The sequence below is a fragment of the Zalophus californianus genome, chromosome 16 (assembly GCF_009762305.2).
Source record: "Zalophus californianus isolate mZalCal1 chromosome 16, mZalCal1.pri.v2, whole genome shotgun sequence".
Taxonomy (NCBI): Eukaryota; Metazoa; Chordata; class Mammalia; order Carnivora; family Otariidae; genus Zalophus; species Zalophus californianus.
This window is the reverse complement of record NC_045610.1, coordinates 57,944,844-57,962,923: the sequence shown is the minus strand read 5'-3', so window position 1 is coordinate 57,962,923 and position 18,080 is coordinate 57,944,844. Positions and strand designations below refer to the sequence as shown.

Below are 18,080 nucleotides of genomic sequence, written 5' to 3'. Positions count from 1 at the left end.
AAAACTGCAAAATAATGATGGACCATCCACATAATGAAATCTCATACAGCAGTGAAAATGAATAAAACAGAGTTACATGGAACAACATGAATGAATCTTTGAAACATAATAATGGGTGAAGAAAGCATGTCTCCAACATTACATACAGCAGATGCCATTTATACAAAGCTCAAAGCAAACCAAAATAAAACTAAACCATATACTGTTTATGGATACCTGAGTATGTAAAACACACACACACACACACACACACACACCCCAATTTCTTATTTAAAAGCAAAGAAATGGGGGCACCTGGGTGGCTCAGTCGTTAAGCGTCTGCCTTGGGCTCAGGTCATGATCCCAGGGTGCTGGGATCGAGCCCCGCCTTGGGCTCCCGGCTCGGCGGGAAGCCTGCTTCTCCCTCCTCCCACTCCCCCTGCTTGTGCGCACTCTCTTGCTGTCTCTCTCTCTCTCTCTGTCAAATAAATAAATAAAATCTTTCAAATAAATAAATAAACAAAAGCAAAGAAATGATAAACACAAAATCCAAGTTGCAAGTTCCCTCTAGGGGGAGGCAGAGGGATTGACGAGAGGACACCAGGTGGGCACAGGAGTCCTGGGAATATTCTTTCTTTAAATTGGACGACAGAATCGTGGGAGAACACCCTATTCTTGCACTTCCTAATAACATGTTACAGACATTCTTGTATGTATTGAATATCATACAATAACATCAATAAATAAACGAAGGAAAACCGTCTGTACTTCTACAACCCGCAAATGCAGCAGTTAAACTAACCAGACTTGAATACAGGTGCGCACAAACACAAACACACATAATCCTCCCCCTTCTCATCACCACCTCCCACCTCCAAGAACATCGGGGGGACTCTGGAAAGGCAAGCACTGGGGAAGGGACAGGCATCACAGGCTCACCTCACCACCCTCCAGGTCTTACCAGCTCCCAGAATAGGTCTAGGAAGGAGCCCAATTCCAGAAGAAAAATACCAAGGCCGCACCACGCCCACCAAAGACAGGCAGAGAGGACGCCGTCAGAGAGGACCTGGCTCAACTCCACAGGCCAGTATTTGTCAGCCCCTGAGTGCGAACACTGGGGCACCTATTAGCCCAAGATGGAGAAAAGGACCTTTGAACAACACTATGCAAATATGCTTCCTTGGTGCATCCCAAACGTGACCAGGCATCAACATGGAGGAAGAGGAGGCAATGAGGAATGTCACTATCCACAGTATACCAGGAAGCCTCCCAGGGACCAGCAGCTAGAGCAGGGGCTCCTGGGGGACAGGTTCCCCTTCCTCTCCTCCCCTCCCCCGGCACTCACCTCTGCAGCTCCTTCAGGGACACTGTGATCCGCAGGCCATGGCCCAGGATGTAGAGAGTGGCCAAGATGTCTGCCCACTGCACCATCTCACCCAGAGGCCCCCGCCCGTTAGCACTCTCGGGCTGAACACGTCACCAGACTCCTCCGTCAGGAAGCCGATGTGAACAAGAATCTGGGGAGGACACAGAGTCAGCGTGGAGGAGGAGCAGCATTGCCCTGCCACCCCCAGGGGGGACCCAACCAGCAGCAGCCACTGTCCCCAGGCTGTGCCTGGGCAGGTGCTCTCTGGCACCAGCAAGGGAACCAAGAGGCAGAGTGACCACACTGGGCACTGAGGATCAAAGTGAACAAGATGGTCACATCCCGCCCTCAAGGCGCTTACGTTCCAGATGGAAGAGGTAGACAACAGTAAACACAGACAAGAGATAATTTCATGAAATGATAGGGACTCTGAAAGAAATAAACAGGGTGATGTGAGAGTCAGGTAAATATTTATTGGATGGATAAACGTGGATGGATAGATGGATGGATGGATGGGTGGGTGGACGAATGCGTGGATGGATGGGTGGATGGACCTACAAACCTCCCCAAAACAGGCTATATTATTCCCAATACTCCAGGCAAATGCCCATGACCTTTCTGCCTGAAAAGACGAGATGTCTACAGAATGCAGAAACCCCTACATGGTGGAGGGGAGGGTCTGTCATTCTACTCCAAGCATAAAAAGGGCCAGGGGCCACCCACATGCATCTGTTCTGACTCTGCTCCCTCACCCCAACTGAAATTCAAATAAACTCAATAAAACCTTTTCAAGGGCAGACCTGGTGCCCTGTTGAAGGCCTGGGGCCCTGAGCTAGTTCCTAAGCTCTCTGAGCGCAGCGCCTGAATGCACAGAGAAGCAGTAACTGCTCTGGTCCCTCCGGACGCTTCCAGCTTCCGTGCAGCCGCTGGGCAGCCAGCGTCCACTGGGCCGTGAGCGCTTGGTCCGTTTCTTCATGAAGATTAGAGACTCCTTCCCACTGCCCATCAGATCCAGGAGGTGGGACAGGTTGCTCCGGGAAAACTGCCTGGAGGGGGGCCCAGACCTGGGTTCTCTGGCCCTCAGCCCCCACAGCCGTGCCACCACCATCACCTGTTGCCCTGGGAACAGGGCCTGGCACCCTCCCTGGGAGGCGGGGGCCTGCTCTAACTTCTCTTGCCATTTATAAAGGCCCACCGGCCCCCGCCGTCGGGGAGCCCTGCTCTCACCCACCAACACTAACCCCCAGCCAAGCTGGTCTGTCCCAGCCCAGCTCCAGTCATCCTTCTGTCCCGAGCCCTTTGGGGGTGGTCAGCGATGACAGTCCCAGGAGTCTGGCAGCTACACCGAGGCAGGGAGGGCGGCGGTCAGAGCTGGTGCTCGGATGGCAGGGAGGCCAGGCCCCCTTTCAGTGGAGCTGGAGTAACTGGACGCCTTGAACAAATTAACCGCACTCCCTAGACCTCAGACTTGCCATCTGTTCAGTGTGGTCGCATAAGGGACTGCTGGGAGGTTTAAGTACAAATAAAGTATCTGGAAGCCTTCCAGGAGCGACAGCTATTGTTAATATTATTCTAGTCCATTTAGGGGGTGCCTCCAGGGCCCCAGCTTGCCCCTCAACTAGGCCAAGCTTTGCAGCTCCCCAGAAGGCTGGCAGGCTGGGACGCGCCCCCCACCAGGCACAGCGGGCTGGCCTCATTTTACCAGGGGCAAAGGGCTCCTCCTGCTGTCCCTTAAGGACGCCCCACACCGAGGAGGCCAGCTGACCTGTCACCAGCCCCTCACGGACCCACCCACTTCCCAGGCCTACCTGGACTTTGGGGAGGGGGCTTGGGGGCCATGTGGGCGGCCCGTCTGGTTCCTCCAGGGCAGTGGGGGGACAGAACACTCAACCTCACTGAGGTAGATGAGGAAGGAACACTCAGTGCCGTCCACTCCGAAGAAGGCGTAGCAGGGGTCCGAGGTCCAGCGGGCACGCATCCACTGTGGAGAGGGCCAGCCTAGGCCAGGGTGCTGGCACCAGCCCCACCCCATACCCTTGGCAGGCTCTCTGCAGGCATGTCCTTGGGGACCGAGGTCCCTCAGGCCAGGACCTCTGGGGCACACAACTTAGAGATGCAGCACGGGCCAGGAGCAGAGAAGAGAGAGGCTAGACCAGAGCCCCATGACCCAGCCTTCTGTCCTGGACACTGAGAACCTCGGGAAGGGCTGAGCAGGACCACTGTGCCCCAGGTCCAGAAAGAGCAGGACCCCGGCAGAACAAGGCCAGGTCACAGCACACTCAGGGAAAGCTCTGGGGCAGACAGCGGGAATGCAGCAGCTTGGGGCCTGGCTGGTCTCCCCCAGGAGCAGGATCCGGTTGAGGGCCAAGGTCAGGAGCAGGCTCCAAGAACACAAGGGCTGGAGCCAGAGTGGGCCCCACCCACAGTGATCCCCACATGTCACCGAGGAGGGGCCCACAGGGCCGCTGCTCCACCCCTCTTAGGGAGTTAAGAACCAGACAGGAGCCAGCTTTTATGCCGTAGCCTGCATTCCCAGAGGGACAGACTTCATGAAGCCATGGGCCCGGGAAGTGAGCCCCAAGAGCAGGGGCCGGGGGCTTTTAGTCCAGCTGGTTGCAAGGGTGGGGAGGGATGAGGAGACAGGCCCACTCAAGAGATCCAGCGCTGGGTCTGAATTTTTGGGGATGCAGGCTGCTGGAGGTGTTATTAACAGTTTGTCTGCTGTAAGAAAGTACTGAAAACCCTGAAACGTGTTCATCTCAGCAATGTGGGCTGGTGGGCCAGGCAGACGGCCCAAGCAGAGGGGCCGTCTCCCTGAGGCTGGCCTCTGCCAGCGGGTACCAGGGTCAGGGCTGGGGGCTGGGCGGAGAAGTCCTCACCAGCAGACATCCCTGCCAGGAGCAGAATCTCAGAGCTAGTGTGGGGGCAGAGTCCCCAAAGAGGAGCCTGCCCTCCCCCCGGTCACCTCTACCCCCATCCTCAGCCCCGGGCCTCACCTCCACTTCCCTGAGCAATCAGGGAACTTGGGGTCCACTGGGCGCCTCACACTGGTCCCGCCGGCCTTCAGACACTGCAGGGGGAGAAGGTCAGCTTGCTGAGGGCCGGGGTCTAGGGAGGAGCCCCCGTGAAGTGTGAGGAAGGCCTGGTCTGTGGGGGAGGGGTTAGCTCGGGAGCACACCCTGCCCTCCCTCCCCTGAGTTTTCTCACCTAAAAAGCCACCGCCAGGGGTCCCAAGCCTGGGTTTCCCCCTCTGCCACAGGCCCTCACCCAACTATATGGGCTTTGGGAACCAGTGAGGAGCCAGCTTGAATGGCTATGGACCAGTGTCTGGATAGGCAGACCTCATGCACCCACCCAAATGTAACCCTCTTAGGGGGGCCCCCAGCCTGCTGCCTCCCCACATCAAGAAAAATGAAGGCGGCCCCCCCGGGGGACTCCAGGACCTCTGTTCTCACACCAGGTCACAGTGGGGCGAACCCAAGTCACCCCACTCAGAGCCTGAGGCCGGAGCCGGGAGCGCCGCCGTGGGGACTGGTCAGGGCCACCCAGTACACTGGCCCCCTCCTGGGGGCAGAGGGGTGCCCTGGGCCCCCACCCTGCTGTGCAGGAGCAGGCTGTGGCGGCAGGATCTGGTCCACCTCTCACGGCGGATGTCGGACACGTTCTGGGCGATGGCCTGGATCCCGCTCCATGAGGCCGGCCCCCAGGGGGAAACCTAGTGAGAGAAGCCGGGGGTGAACCCGCACAGCCCACCTCGGGGGGTCTTCCTGGGAGGGACGAGCGAGGGCAGCCGGTGTGAGCGCTCCAGGCGCCCGGACACCACCCTGCCCCCGAATCGAGACCCAGCGATGCACAGCGCTGGGCCTGGAGGTGGAGGCGTGTGCCCCCGCTCCCTGCTGGAAGGGCTCTCTGACCACCCACTGCACACGCACATGTGCGTGTCCCAGGCATGTCTGCACATTCATCCGCACGTGCATGCGCTCCGCGTGCTGAGGCGGCAGCGACTGAAGCTAAAGCAGGGCGAGGGATTCTACTGGAGAGCCGGGGCAGGGATTGGGCCAGGACCCCCCCCACGCGGAGGCCTTTCCTGGGCATGGCCGGCTGCCCTGAGCCTGTTTCTCCGTTTCCTCCTCAGAGGGGCTACATCGTGCCAAAATAAATTCCACCCAAAGCAGCCTGGGGACTTGCCAACTATTAAGCCTCTAGTAAATTATTGCTGAGCTCCTGAGCCTGAATTCTTCCCAGGATCTTAAACGCATTTACTGCCACAAACATCACAGCCGTCCACCCACCACCAATACTCGCATTGCCTTTATTTTTGGAGAAATTATTTCCCGGTGTTGATTACTACTCAACTCCCAGAGAAGTTTATAAGACATCATATGCAGGATTTATCTCATTGCGAAGGCCTGTGTCGAGATGGACCCCACTCTGCCGGTGCGTGGGCTTTCTCCAGAAGTTGCCTACTCGCTCCCACACGTTAATTCTGTTCCTTTGATTCACACTTCACCCTCTGGCTCTGCGCCCCTTGTTTAAGCTCCATCTATCCCTTTATAAGGACGGGGGCTTTTCCTGCCGCACAAAATGGGAATTACAGGAGGGAGGACTCCTCTCAGGTGATCTGTCCTCCAGAGGACAATGGTGACGGCTGCCTGCCCCCTCAGGCCGCCCTCCCCCTCCCACCGCTGCCTTCCTCGAGGAAGAGGACGAGCAGTGGCCCCATCCACAGCGGGTGCGGGAGACGGGGGCAAGGCAGACATGGCGTGGGGTGGCCACAGAAGGAAGAAGGTGGCAGGAAGGGGCACACGAGCCCTCGACAACACACACACACATGCGTGTCCATGCACACACACACACACACACACACACACACACACACAATCCCATCAACCCTCTCAAAATCAAACAAAAAACCTAATGGAAGGCGGCATGCCTTGGCCACTGCCCCAGCCTCTGCCTCTGCCATCACTTGGCCTTCTGTGTGTGTCCAAACTCCCTCGTTTTACAGGAACCCCGTAACTGGATGAAGGCCCCCCGATCCAGTGTGACCTCATTCTAATTTGATCACATCGGCCAAGGCCCACTTCCAAGTAAGATCCGGTTCATAGACACCGGGGATCCAGATGTCGACGTATCTTTTTGGAGGGCACATTCAGCCACAGCAGCGTTCTATGAGACTACAAATAAGAAGACGACTCAAGATGATGCTTCTTTTGCCCAGAAGTCTCAGACAGGAGGAAGTAGGGAGAGTTCCCCTTGGCCTTCAGATGGCCGAGGAAGGCCGTGGGGAAGAGAGAGGTCAGCATCTCTCCAGTTTACGGTTAAAACAGAAGAGCTGAAGATCTGCCTCTTAGGAGCAGTGTGACCCCAGGCAAGTCACTTAGCCTCTCTGTGCCTCAGCGTCCTCCTCTTTAAAATGAAGGCCCGCACTGGCAGGCCACCACCGTCAGCCTTGTGGTGAGGCTGAAGCTGCAGCCCAAGGGGTTTGGGCCAGCCGGAGCTGCTTCTCTACCTCTCCTCATTACCGCCCCCGGAGGAGCCTTTGTAGACACATTCGCCCCCACTTACCTCCTCCACAAAAAGTTAGAACCAGGGACGTGCCGCTGCTCTGTTTATTTTTTTTTTAAGATTTTATTTATTTATTTGAGAGAGAGAGAATGAGAGATAGAGAGGCACAAGAGGGAGGAGGGTCAGAGGGAGAAGCAGACTCCCCACTGAGCGGGGAGCCCGATGTGGGACTTGATCCCGGGGACTCCAGGATCGTGACCTGAGCCGAAGGCAGTCGCTTAACCAACTGAGCCACCCAGGCGCCCTGCCGCTGCTCTGTTTACACACCGTGGTCTGTGAGGGCCACAGGCTGCTGTACGTCGCAGATAACTTCCTCCTCAAGAACGAGACTTCACCCTTGGGGGTGATATGTACCCGTGGAGGATGCTCCTGACGTCTGTGGGGCTCTGCAGTCAGTTCCGAGCGAGTGTTCTGGAGCTGGATGGATACTCCTCTGCCTGGAAGAAACATTCCGCTGACCACAGGAGGTGGGCACCGCGCGGAAGGCCAGAAGCTCGCGGCTGCTAGGTCAGGGTTGGTGCTGAGCACGGGCGGCCGAGGAGCACAGGGGGTGCTCCCGGGCAGGGAAGGACCTGGTACCCCTCCCAACTTCTAACCAGAGACCCCAGAGCACAAACAACCCTTGTCAGGGATGAGTGGGGGTCCTGCCAGGTCCCTGGAGACTTTGGAAGGGACCCCACTTCAAGCCTTCCTGAAGGTGCCTCTCCCTCGAGGCTCTGCTCCATCCACCGTTCAGGAGCAAGATCACTTCTCCGAGTCCCCCTACAATGCTGGGATGTGCTTGTGAGTGGCCGGCTTGAAACCCCCAGTGGAGTCCTGGGGCACCTGCTGGCTCAGTCTGTGAAGCATGTGACTCTTGATCTTGGGTTGTAGGTGTGAGCCTTATGTTGGGTGTAGAGATTACTTTTAAAAAATCTTTTTTTTTTTAAGATTTTATTTATTTGAGAGGTGCAGAGAGAGAGAGAGAGAGAATACGTGAGCAGGGCAGCGGGAGATGGAGAAGCAGGCTCCCTGCTGAGCAAGGAGTCCGATGCAGGGCTCGATCCCAGGACCCCAGGATCATGACCCAAGCCAAAGACAGACGCTTAACTGAGACACCCAGGCACCCCAAAAATAAAATCTTTAAAAAAAAAAAAAGGAAAGGAAAGAAACCCCCAGTGGAGTCCTGAGTCCTCAAGGACAGGAACATGCTTTCGGATGGAGCCTGGCACCGCCTGGCATGGCCACGTGCCCAGAGCTCCATCCCTGTGCAGGGCTGAGTAGAGTTCCCCTCCCCCAGATTCACATCTACCCAGAACCACAAAAAAATGTGACCTTATTTGGAAATAGGGTCTTTGCAAATGTAATTAGTTGAGATGAGGTCATGCTTGAATCAGGTTGGGCCTCAGGTCCCTTCCTGGTGTCCTTATGAGAAGGCCACGTGGAGACGCGCCGGGGACAGCCGCCACGGACAGCAGAGACAGACTGCAGGGACGTGTCCACAAGCCAGGGGCCACCTCAGCCACCAGAAACCGGAAGAGGCAGGGAAGGATCCTCCCCTGGAGGCTTCGGAAGGAACAAGGCCTTGCTGATACCTGGCTTTCAGACTTCAGCCCCCAGAACCAAGAAAGGAAATCATTTTTATTGTTTTAAACCATCCAGTTTGTGGTCCTTCTTTATGGCAGCCCAAGGAAAGTAATCCACCACCGAGGGAAAACGGTTTTTAGTCCATCACAAAAGGAGAGTCCGCGCCTGGGTGGCTCAGTGGGTTAAGCGTCTGCCTTCAGCTCAGGTCATGATCCCAGGGTCCTGGGATCGAGTCCCACATCGGGCTCCTTGCTCCGCGGGAAGTCTGCTTCTCCCTCTCCCTCTGTGCTCTCTATCTCAAGTAAATAAAAAAAATCTTAAAAAAAAAAAAAAAAAAAAAAAGGAGAGTCCAGGTTCTCCTGGACCCCTGCTGTCTGAAACTTCTCTCCAACCCATGCTCCGCTTGCTGAAGCCCAATCATCACCTGCAGCTACTTTCTCCGGAGACAAAGAACAGCTGAAGATGCCCTTGACGTCTCAAGTCCCAGGCGGGTGACTCTCCACATTACTCAGAGATTGGGAAGAGCGAGGATCTCAGAGTCAGAGGTCCTGGATTCAAATCCAGCCTCCACCAGACAGCTGTGTGACCTTGAGCAGGTTACCTAACCTCTCTGAACTCAGGGGTCAGCTCCTGTAACAGCTGAATGATCTCAACTCCCTCACAGAGTGACTCCAAGGATTAGACCCAAGGCCGAGTATCACGTGCTCAGCGTCTAGTAGACGCTCCATAAACGCTCGAGATGCGTTCATTCCCTATCTACAGCAGTCACCCCGTCCCCAAAAGGAAGTTTTGTGTGTCTAACTACAGAACAAAGCACTTCCCTTTTTGAGGATTTTCATACGATAAGCGTTTCCCGGGGAACATCACTAAGAGGGACTCTAAATAGTGCAGGTGGCATCTGTCCGATTTCACAAGCTCAGCTTGTTCAAAACGGAATGACTTGGCCTCGCTGTTATTAAACTGGACTTAGCATTTGGGCAGTGCTTTCTATTGTCAAATAATCTATGATTAGTCCTCTCTCCCTGGGATGCTCTTCAAAAACTGACAGTGAAAGCAGATGCCTCGAGACCGCAGACCACAGCAGGGCCGTGGCCTGGGAAGCACGAAGAAGGGGAACAGACTAGGAAGTCGGGGCACAGCTGTCTCCAGCCAATGGGGCCCCGGGCAATTCTCTCGACAACATCCTGGTTCTTTCTAATGGCCCCACTGTACAGACGGGAAACCAAGGCACAGCAAGGCTGAATTACTTGCTCAGGGCCATACAGCCATTACGTGGAAAAATCATCAGGGTACCAGTTCGCCTGCAAAGGGTCTGTGCCTAAGGGTGAGCACAGGGGCAGGACAGCAGGACCAAGGCCTTGATCTAGGGGGCAACATCATGGGGGTGGGGCCCTCAGTAACCCCGACGGGTGGCGAAGGCTGAAAGGGCTCCAGCAGAAGGCACCTCCCTGTCAGCAACACTCCGAACCCTGTAGGGCCTGCTACCAGGGTACATACCTGGAATCGTCATCTGCTAGGCAAGGGGGCCGCGGGGACGACGCACCCAGTGTTTCCCCCTGCTGGTGCAGTGACCAAGGTCATCCGTTCTACTTGTTGCTTATTTTTATTCCTTTCCTGTTTTATCGCTGGTGCGTGCATTTGGTGGGTAAGCCAGATGAGCCTGAACGCGTGGGCTCGTGAGGGGGCGGCCTGAGTGTGAGTAGCTGAGAACCAGGGCCATGTCAGGGAGGGGTGGGAAGAGGGCCAGCTGGCGATTTCAGCAGAGGCCCCAAGAAGGAGGCGCCTTGGCCAAGTCACCCCGTAACCGGCCCTGGCGCTCCCCCACAGCATGGTCAGCAAGAGGAGAGTGAGGTTCTCGGCCCCAACCTGTAAGCCGTGGGTCTAGGCAGGGGCAGAAAAGATGGGGGCCTTCTGCATTCTCGAAGCTCTTAGGGCCGTGGGGCGTTGGGTCAAATGGGTCCCACCATCCTGCCCCCCAGCTGGGCAGACACTCCACGAAGAATCCCGGGACCTTTTCACATCCACTCCCAACAAACATGGTCACCCTGTGGTTGCTGAGGTTCTTGAGACCACAGGGCTGTGCAGCCCTGCGGGCCGGGCACCAACCCCTCCAGGTCTACGATCTGGGCCTGGCCTTTCTTTGTCTGAGCCTCGTTCCCTCATCTGTGCATCACAGGCCTGGCTAGGACCTTCCTCATTGGGCCACTGGTCAAGGTCAAAGTACATAATCAGTCCCCAATAGACAGGGGCTGCTTTTATTATTTATGATCGTCATGAATTATTAGTACTGCTGCTTCAGCCAGCCCTGCAACACAGTCCCCTCGAAGCCAGGACCCAGCCCTCAGGGCTGGGGCCACCCAAGGCGTGGTGCTGGCTGGAAGAGGCCCTGCCCTCTCTCTCCCAGCAAACGGGCCCGAGCCGAAATGAGACACAAAGTCTGCAAAGAGCAGATAGGACAGAGGTGGGAAGAGGGAGAGCCAAGTCCCGGGATCCACTGGCACCTCCTAAGGACACCACCACTGCCCTTGCCCCACGGGAAAAGGGCTAACAGGTGCCCCCCACACCAGGGGCTCTTACGTGCCCTGCCTGGGGGGAGCCACCCCCTCAGTGTGCCCAAACCCATCACGTCGCCTTACGGGGCATGGTGGCCCTGAAAACGGCCTGGGTTTGGGGATTGGCACAACCTCGGAGCCCTGCCAGGCCCTCCTCTTACCGTATGGAGAGGAAAAGACCAAATGACGTCAGTGACGTCCTTGAGGTCACGTGTGGGCTAGGACAGGGCAGGGACTCAGACCCTGATCCCTGCGCCGGGCCTTGCTCCTTCCTGCCGGCATTTGACCAAGTAGGGAGGCACACCAGAGCTCGAGACATGGGCCTGTGATTTCTGCACACCTGTTAAGCACCAGGCACCCACCAAGCCAGGCCTTGGGCACCCCTCGGGAGCTACCCGGAGAGTACTCTAGTATCCATGGCATTCAAAGTTCTCCTGCCCAAGCGTCCCTTACCTTGGCCCACAAGACGGACCACCAGCCCCTCCTGCCTGAGCACAGGTGGCCTCCTGGAGCCGGCTGCCCCCCAAGGCCGTGCCTGCTGCAGCCAGCCTCGGGCCATTGCCCCAGGGCCCCCCAAAAGAGGCAGCCAACACCCACAGTCAGTCACAAGACGCTCCGCAACCCAGGGCCGGGGCCAGAGGCTCCTTCCCTTTGGGCCAGCTCCAGTCACCCCCTCGGTCAGGCCAGGCCCCCAAGAGGCCCCTGGAGGCCCCAGCCCCTCCTCTCAGCCCGTGAGGCAACCACCCCCTTGGCCCTCATTCCCGGGCCCCTTGAACAAGCTTCCCCCGGAGCCTGGGGAAGGAGGTTGAATTTCGTGTTCCTCCCATGATTTATGAGGGTTGCATTCAATTAACAGAGTATCGATTTCCAGCAGCTGGCCAGCTCGCTGGCTGGGAGTTGTTATTTTATTATGAAACCGGTCACTTTCCTTTTAAAACATGGAGCCTCCGCACACAGGTGCCCACAGGACACGCTTACCGGAGGACACGACACGAGCACCGTGGACAGGAGACGTGTTCTCTCCGTGACCGTCTCTCCGTCCGTCCCCCTCTCTCTTCCACACCACACGGGACGTAAGAAACCCCAGCCCCAGTGTCCAGGCTTCCCTGCAACTTCGGGCTCTCCTCCTCGCCTCTTCGGCCCCCTCCACCCCCAGCCGGAGCCCCGGATGCTGTGAGGGGTCTCCAAACGCGACTGAGGATCTGCCAGCCCCTCCCCACCTCTCTCCAAGCAAGAGCAGAGAGCACTTCTCTCTCGTGCACCGAGAAATGCACATACACATCCATACGTACACATTTATATTAGATAAACAGGCAGGCAGACGGATGGATAATCTCCTCTCTACCTCACCCCACGGGGCGAAGCCGGGCTGTTGAAGCTAGGCTGGGGGACACAGGAGCCAGACACCAGCCCCCACATCCCAGGGCCGGGCTTTCCCCGGAGGATTTTTTTTTTTTAAATACCTCATATGTGTATTTTATTGAGAAACGTTGAGATCCTACCGTATATATGTACCCCGCCTGCCTTACAAACGGCAAATAGCTGGATGTTGAGATCTTTGCCTTTGTTAGGACGTTTAACCCATTCAAACTTGCACTCATGTTTGCTAGGTTTCCACCCTGGAGGACTGACTGACCTTGTCACCCAGCTACCCCCTTCCCTCCCCACCAGTCTTGCCTCTCTCCAGTGTGGGGCCAGGCAGCGCCCCGACCTCCACCTGGAGGCTGTCCTGTTAGGAAGGGGCCCCCCACACAGGTGTGACATAATTGAGGCAAGCCTTTGAAAGCAGCCCCCAAAGCTGCTTCCCAGGTTACGTGTCCCCTGCCCCGCCCCCCACACTCACACGCAGACCCAGAGCTCCTTCGCTCAGGCCACAGGTGGCCAAGAATGTCTAGAAGCATTTTTGATTTTTGTAAAAATTGGAAAAAACCCTCATCTCATTCCCCACAGACAAGAATCTTGATCTGCTGCACTGTTGTTTACTTTATTACTGAGTTCTGCGCACTTGTAATCCAACTCTGTTCATAATTACATAACTGCTCTTTACATCGTCACTTATCACTAAAATCCCCGAGTGTCCCTGTCAACATCCTATTCGATGGCGCATAAGCCGCGTCCAGCAGAGGAGCCACGGTCTGCATGCTGTTTCCTTGCTGGTGGACATTTAAATTGTTGCTCCAACTTTGTGGGGGTTTTTAAGATTTTATTTTAAGTCATTTCTACACCCAACACGGGGCTTGAACTTACAGCCCGTGATCAAGAGTTGCACGCTCCACAACAGAGCCAGCCCGGTGCCCTGTGGCTCAAATTTGTTGACACTATAAAAAAGGCATCCATGACCATGATGTTCATAAACCTGTTTCTAAGTTAAGATTCTTTCCTAAGACAGATGCCCAGCATGAATCGACCAGGTCATTACAAGCCATGCGGCAGAAACCGGGACTCCCAGATGGGCCGACCTCCTCAGCTTCCACAACAGGAACTCGTACGGGGCGGTGGTGGCCAGAACACACCTGGCTTCTGTCTCGCTGTCCTGCCGTGCATGGGGGCACAGGCACAACCCCCCAAGAGCACCAAGGGCATGCACAGCGCCTCTCTTCCCTTCCTTCCTCCAACAAGCCCTTATTGAACTCTGGGATCCAGAAGTGAGGCAGGCCAAAATCTCCGCCGCCCTCACAGAACATCCGGTCCGGCTCGGGAGACAAGTGAACAAGCAAATCGTGAAAATACACAGGGTGAGGTGGTGATGAACGAAAGGGATGGGGAATCTGGGAGAGGGGGTACAAATTGAAATAGGTCCTCTGGGAAGGACTTGTTGGTGACACTTTGAGAAAAACGGAGGAAGGGGAGGGAGAAAACCATGGGAGGAAGAAAAAGGATTCCTTTCACCTGGCCAGATCTGAGGAAAGAGCTTTCCAGGCAGAGGCCACAGCCTGTGCAAAGGCCCTGTGGCCAGAGGGAGACCACTGTGCTGCAGGAACAGGGGGGCTGGTGGGCTGAAGCCAGGGAGCAAGTGGGAGGATAGCAGGGGAGGAGCAAGACAGACAACCAGGGCTGGGTGCATTTGGGGAGCTATGGGAGAGGATGGGGCTTGATGGGGAGCTATGGGGGAGGTGGGGGACACAGGAGGCTCCTGCCCAAACTGGTATTCTAAAACAATCTCTCCGGCTGCTGAGATTGGGAATCAGTGGGAGGAGGGCAGTGAGGGAGGGTGGGATTCCGGGCACATTCTGCAGACGGGGACAATTTGCTGCTGAACGAGATACAAGCGGAGACAGAAGGGTCGAGGCTGACTCCAAGGTTGGGGGTCCAGGCAATGGAAGTGGTAAGACTTGGCATGGCCTGGGGCGGGAGGGCTGGGGAGGAATGGGGCTCGGGCATGTCCAGAGGACACTGCATCTGGGTTGTTCCGGGACACCCAGCTGGGTGGGCATGCGGACATTTGGGACTGAAGACACAAACGGAGGAGCCTAGAGTCTGTGGATGGTTTTCACAGCCCTCGAGTTTGGGGCTCGCTCCCCCTCACTCACCAGGTCCTCCAGCCCCTCGTCCCACATCTGAGCTTTAAGGGTGGTTTTGCTCACTGCCTCTGTCTGGAACACCTGGCTCGTTCTACTTTGTTTAAATGCCCCCTCCCCCACTTCCAGCAGGCTCACCCCAAACTCCCTCTCCTCCCCGGGGGTTCTAGGCCCTCCCAAACGCGGTCAGCTCGCCCCTTCTCTCTCAGCTCACCCAGCGGAGAAGGAAGTGAAACCACAGGGCTGGGGCAGAGCGGGCGGCTGGCGGGGGCGGCAGGGTCTCCCCTCTCCTCCGTGCTATCTCTCACCGGCAGGTGAGGACAGTGGGGCTCAGAGAAGTCACATGACCTGCTGCCGGCCACCCGAGTCTGCCCCTCGCTGCGGTGAGCGACGGACACTCCAACACAGCCCTGCTGTCCGACTCTCTCTCTGTGCACACAGCCGGGTGCCAGCTGCCCCTCCCCAGCAGGGTCCCCCTGAAAACAGGGCTCCAGAAACCCCGGCCCGACTCACACACAGAAGCGTCCAGCAGTTACGGACTCATATTTGACTCCGATGAAAACAGCCTGAAATGTTGGTCGTTTTTGCTACTGCAGAGAAGCCTTATGGGAAATTCAGAGATCATTACTGTTTGGCTTTAGGATACATAATATGATGCCATTTGCAGCAAATCTGCAAATAACCCCTAATTAGGTTTTCCTAGGCTAAAAAAGCAAATTTGCTTTCCCCGAGGGCATACCAACCAGGGGTAGGAGGCAATAGTCCAGAAGCTTCCAGCAAGGCACGGGAAGGACTGTGGGGGTTGCTTAGGCCACGGATCACTGCGAAGTGAGGAATCCAAGTGCAGGTGAAAAGAGTTTGCTGGAAACACAGCAGCATGCGCGTCTGCAGGACTCCCGCCTGACTAGCCCAGGTAGGTCATTCCAGGGGGTTAAAATGGGGCAGGGGCTGGAGTGTCTGCACACAGGTGAGGTGTGAGCGAGCAGCACCCCCCCCCCCAACGTGCCCTGGACACACCCACCATTTCTCTCCCTGAAACCAGAAGCAACAATGTCCCTGAAATTTATGGCTTTGCCTATGGGGTTTGATGGGCTCTGCTGGTCTTGATGGATTGTTGCTATTTCCCGGGATGGAGCTAGGAGGTGGCACGGACTCCCCTCCGAAGGAGATGAAGGGCAGGGCAGGGGAGGGAGGGAGAGGCCAGGACTGGAAGAAACCAGAGAGGCAGTTGAACGAGCTAACAGTAGGTCCCCCCGCCCAAAAAGGCAGGCCACCTGACCCTCAGCTCTGCCGCCCACAGGCAGGATGCTCCGCGGAGGGAGAGCGGGCCGGTGTTCTGCCCTCACCCTGGTGAGCAGCCCTGTGGACAGAGGCTGGGTCAGCAGCCCAGAGAGGTGGCAGCCAGCTGGGGGCAGGCAGGAGAGGGCAAAGGATGCTATGAGGGTGAGGGGCTGGATTAGAGGGACACAGGCAGCAGAGAGGATGATGGACTCTGCACACAGAGGAGAAAATGACCTCATGCCCCAGAGGGAACCCCAGGGGAGCCCAATCCTTCTACCTCCCTCTCCCCATTTCTGCCACCAGCCCCCCTGCTTCCCTTCTTCACAGAGCAGTTGGAGCGATCTTTAAAAAAAGAAGCCAGGTCCTATCGCTCCCTGGTCGTAAGCCCCCTGGCAAACCCCCACACCTCTCCGAAGAGTGTCCCAAGTCCTCGCCACAGCCGACAAAGCCTATGTCACCTGCCCTGTTGGCCTCTCCTGTCCCTCACCCCACTCTGCCATGTCGGCTTTCACAGTGGCTCTTTTCCTCCAACATACCAAGCTTACTCCTACCCCAGGGCCTTTGCACCTGTTGCTCGCTCTACTTCAAATTCTCTACTCCTAGCTCCTCGTGTGGCTGACTCCCTCTCGTGATTCAGAATGGAGCTTAAGTATCACCAGCTCAGAAAGGGCTTCCTGGAGTGCCCCGCGTGACTAGTTCCTTCCTCGGCACCCGCCCCTAACCCTCCAGAGCAGGCATCAGTATCTGATCTTGTCTCACTTATTTCTGTTTCTCGGTGACTGCCCGTCTTCTCCACAGGAGTGAGGACAAGGCTCATCGCTGGGCCCCTAATACCACTGGCCGTGCCTGGCACTAAGTAGGTCCAAGACATATTTCATGAGTGGATCGGTTTAGTTTGCTCTGTCAGATACTCATCCTGGGATGGTGAGAGAGCATCCAGCCAGCGCACGGCCCCGCAGCCCACTCAGGAGCCAAGCACTGGGAGAGTCTCCTGACACTAGCATCACGTGTCACCCCAGGCTCCACGACTACCATTTCAGTGCCTACGTTTTCCAAACCAAGAAAATCAAGGCAAGGAGCTAATGAAGGGTATTTTCGCCCTGAGCTGTGAATTCACTGATCTGAGAAGTCTTGCGAAGGAATAAAAACTAACGCGCACATAACCGCATGTTTAGTGAATGGCTACCAAGAGCACAGTGGTTAGAAACATGGGCTCTGGAGTTGCTGGCCTAGGCACGGAGCCAGGCCCAGCCCCTTAGCAGCTGTGCAACTTTGGGTGAGTTCCCGAACTTCTCTGGGCCTCAGTTCCCTCCTTGATGTGGCAGAGATGGAAGCACCCATAAAGCGGGTGTGGGACTGACGACACCATTGAGGTAACGCAGTAAGGATGATGCTGGGCCCTCGGTGAGCTTCTGGTAAGTGCCACCTAGTATGACGGTAGTCACGCCGACATCCGGTGACCCAGCTGGGCCTCCAGGACATTCGATCAGCAGGGCCAGTGTGAGATGGGTGCCACGGCCAGCAGCCCAGCCTAGACAGGCTCCAGGGCAAAGGACCACCCCCCGCCAGTCCAAAGGAGGGGTCCGTCACACACACACCCCCTTCCTCAGGCCAGCAGGGTCCCACCATGACCAGGACTGGCCGCCAACACTTTAACCTTGATTCTGCCAAACTCCAAACAGGAAATGCCTGGAGACTTGGCTTTTCCATCACACATATTGGCTGAGCTACAGCTTTCCTACAAATTGTCTGGAAGTGTGGATTTCAACTATATTTTTCAGCAGCAGAACACTTTTAGCAAGTCACACCGGCCAAGGTATAGCTTTTCCTAAATCGTGTGAAGTGTGGGTTTCAAAACTTACTTTTTAGCAGTTAGAACACATGGAGCAAACCCACCTCACAAAGATCCCTGATACTGAAAGAGGCCATGTGGAGCCCACCTCCCTGGGGTGGGTGGGCGGCAAGCCCCCTCCCTCCGCAGCTGAGCCTAGGGCCAAGACTCCCCATTGGGATGGCCCTGACTTCACAGGTCCTCCTTCCCCGGGGTTCCAGATCACTCACACACCCAAGACACACGATTTGGTTTCACACCGTGGACTCCAGGTCCACTCTAGGAGATTTTTGGACATTCGAGACTCGGTGGGGGAATATTTAGAATGAATAACCAAGAAACTCTTTTTGGCAAAATGGCCTGGGCCCACCGGCATCGGACAGACAACCGCTGGGCCATCGCATCCATATGCACATCCC

The 18,080-nt window shown here is 56.4% G+C and overlaps 1 protein-coding gene across 1 annotated transcript in view; it reads right to left on the bottom strand.

The window, feature by feature from the left end:
• The window catches only part of MGAT5B (alpha-1,6-mannosylglycoprotein 6-beta-N-acetylglucosaminyltransferase B), a 70,455-nt gene that overhangs the window by 38,529 nt on the left and 13,846 nt on the right, over nt 1-18,080 (bottom strand). The window contains 8 exon segments of the mRNA XM_035724428.1: nt 1,325-1,425; nt 1,428-1,496; nt 2,215-2,300; nt 2,303-2,391; nt 3,154-3,438; nt 4,342-4,415; nt 4,941-5,060; nt 6,414-6,480. Coding sequence (XP_035580321.1) covers nt 1,325-1,425; nt 1,428-1,496; nt 2,215-2,300; nt 2,303-2,391; nt 3,154-3,438; nt 4,342-4,415; nt 4,941-5,060; nt 6,414-6,480 — 891 coding nt within the window.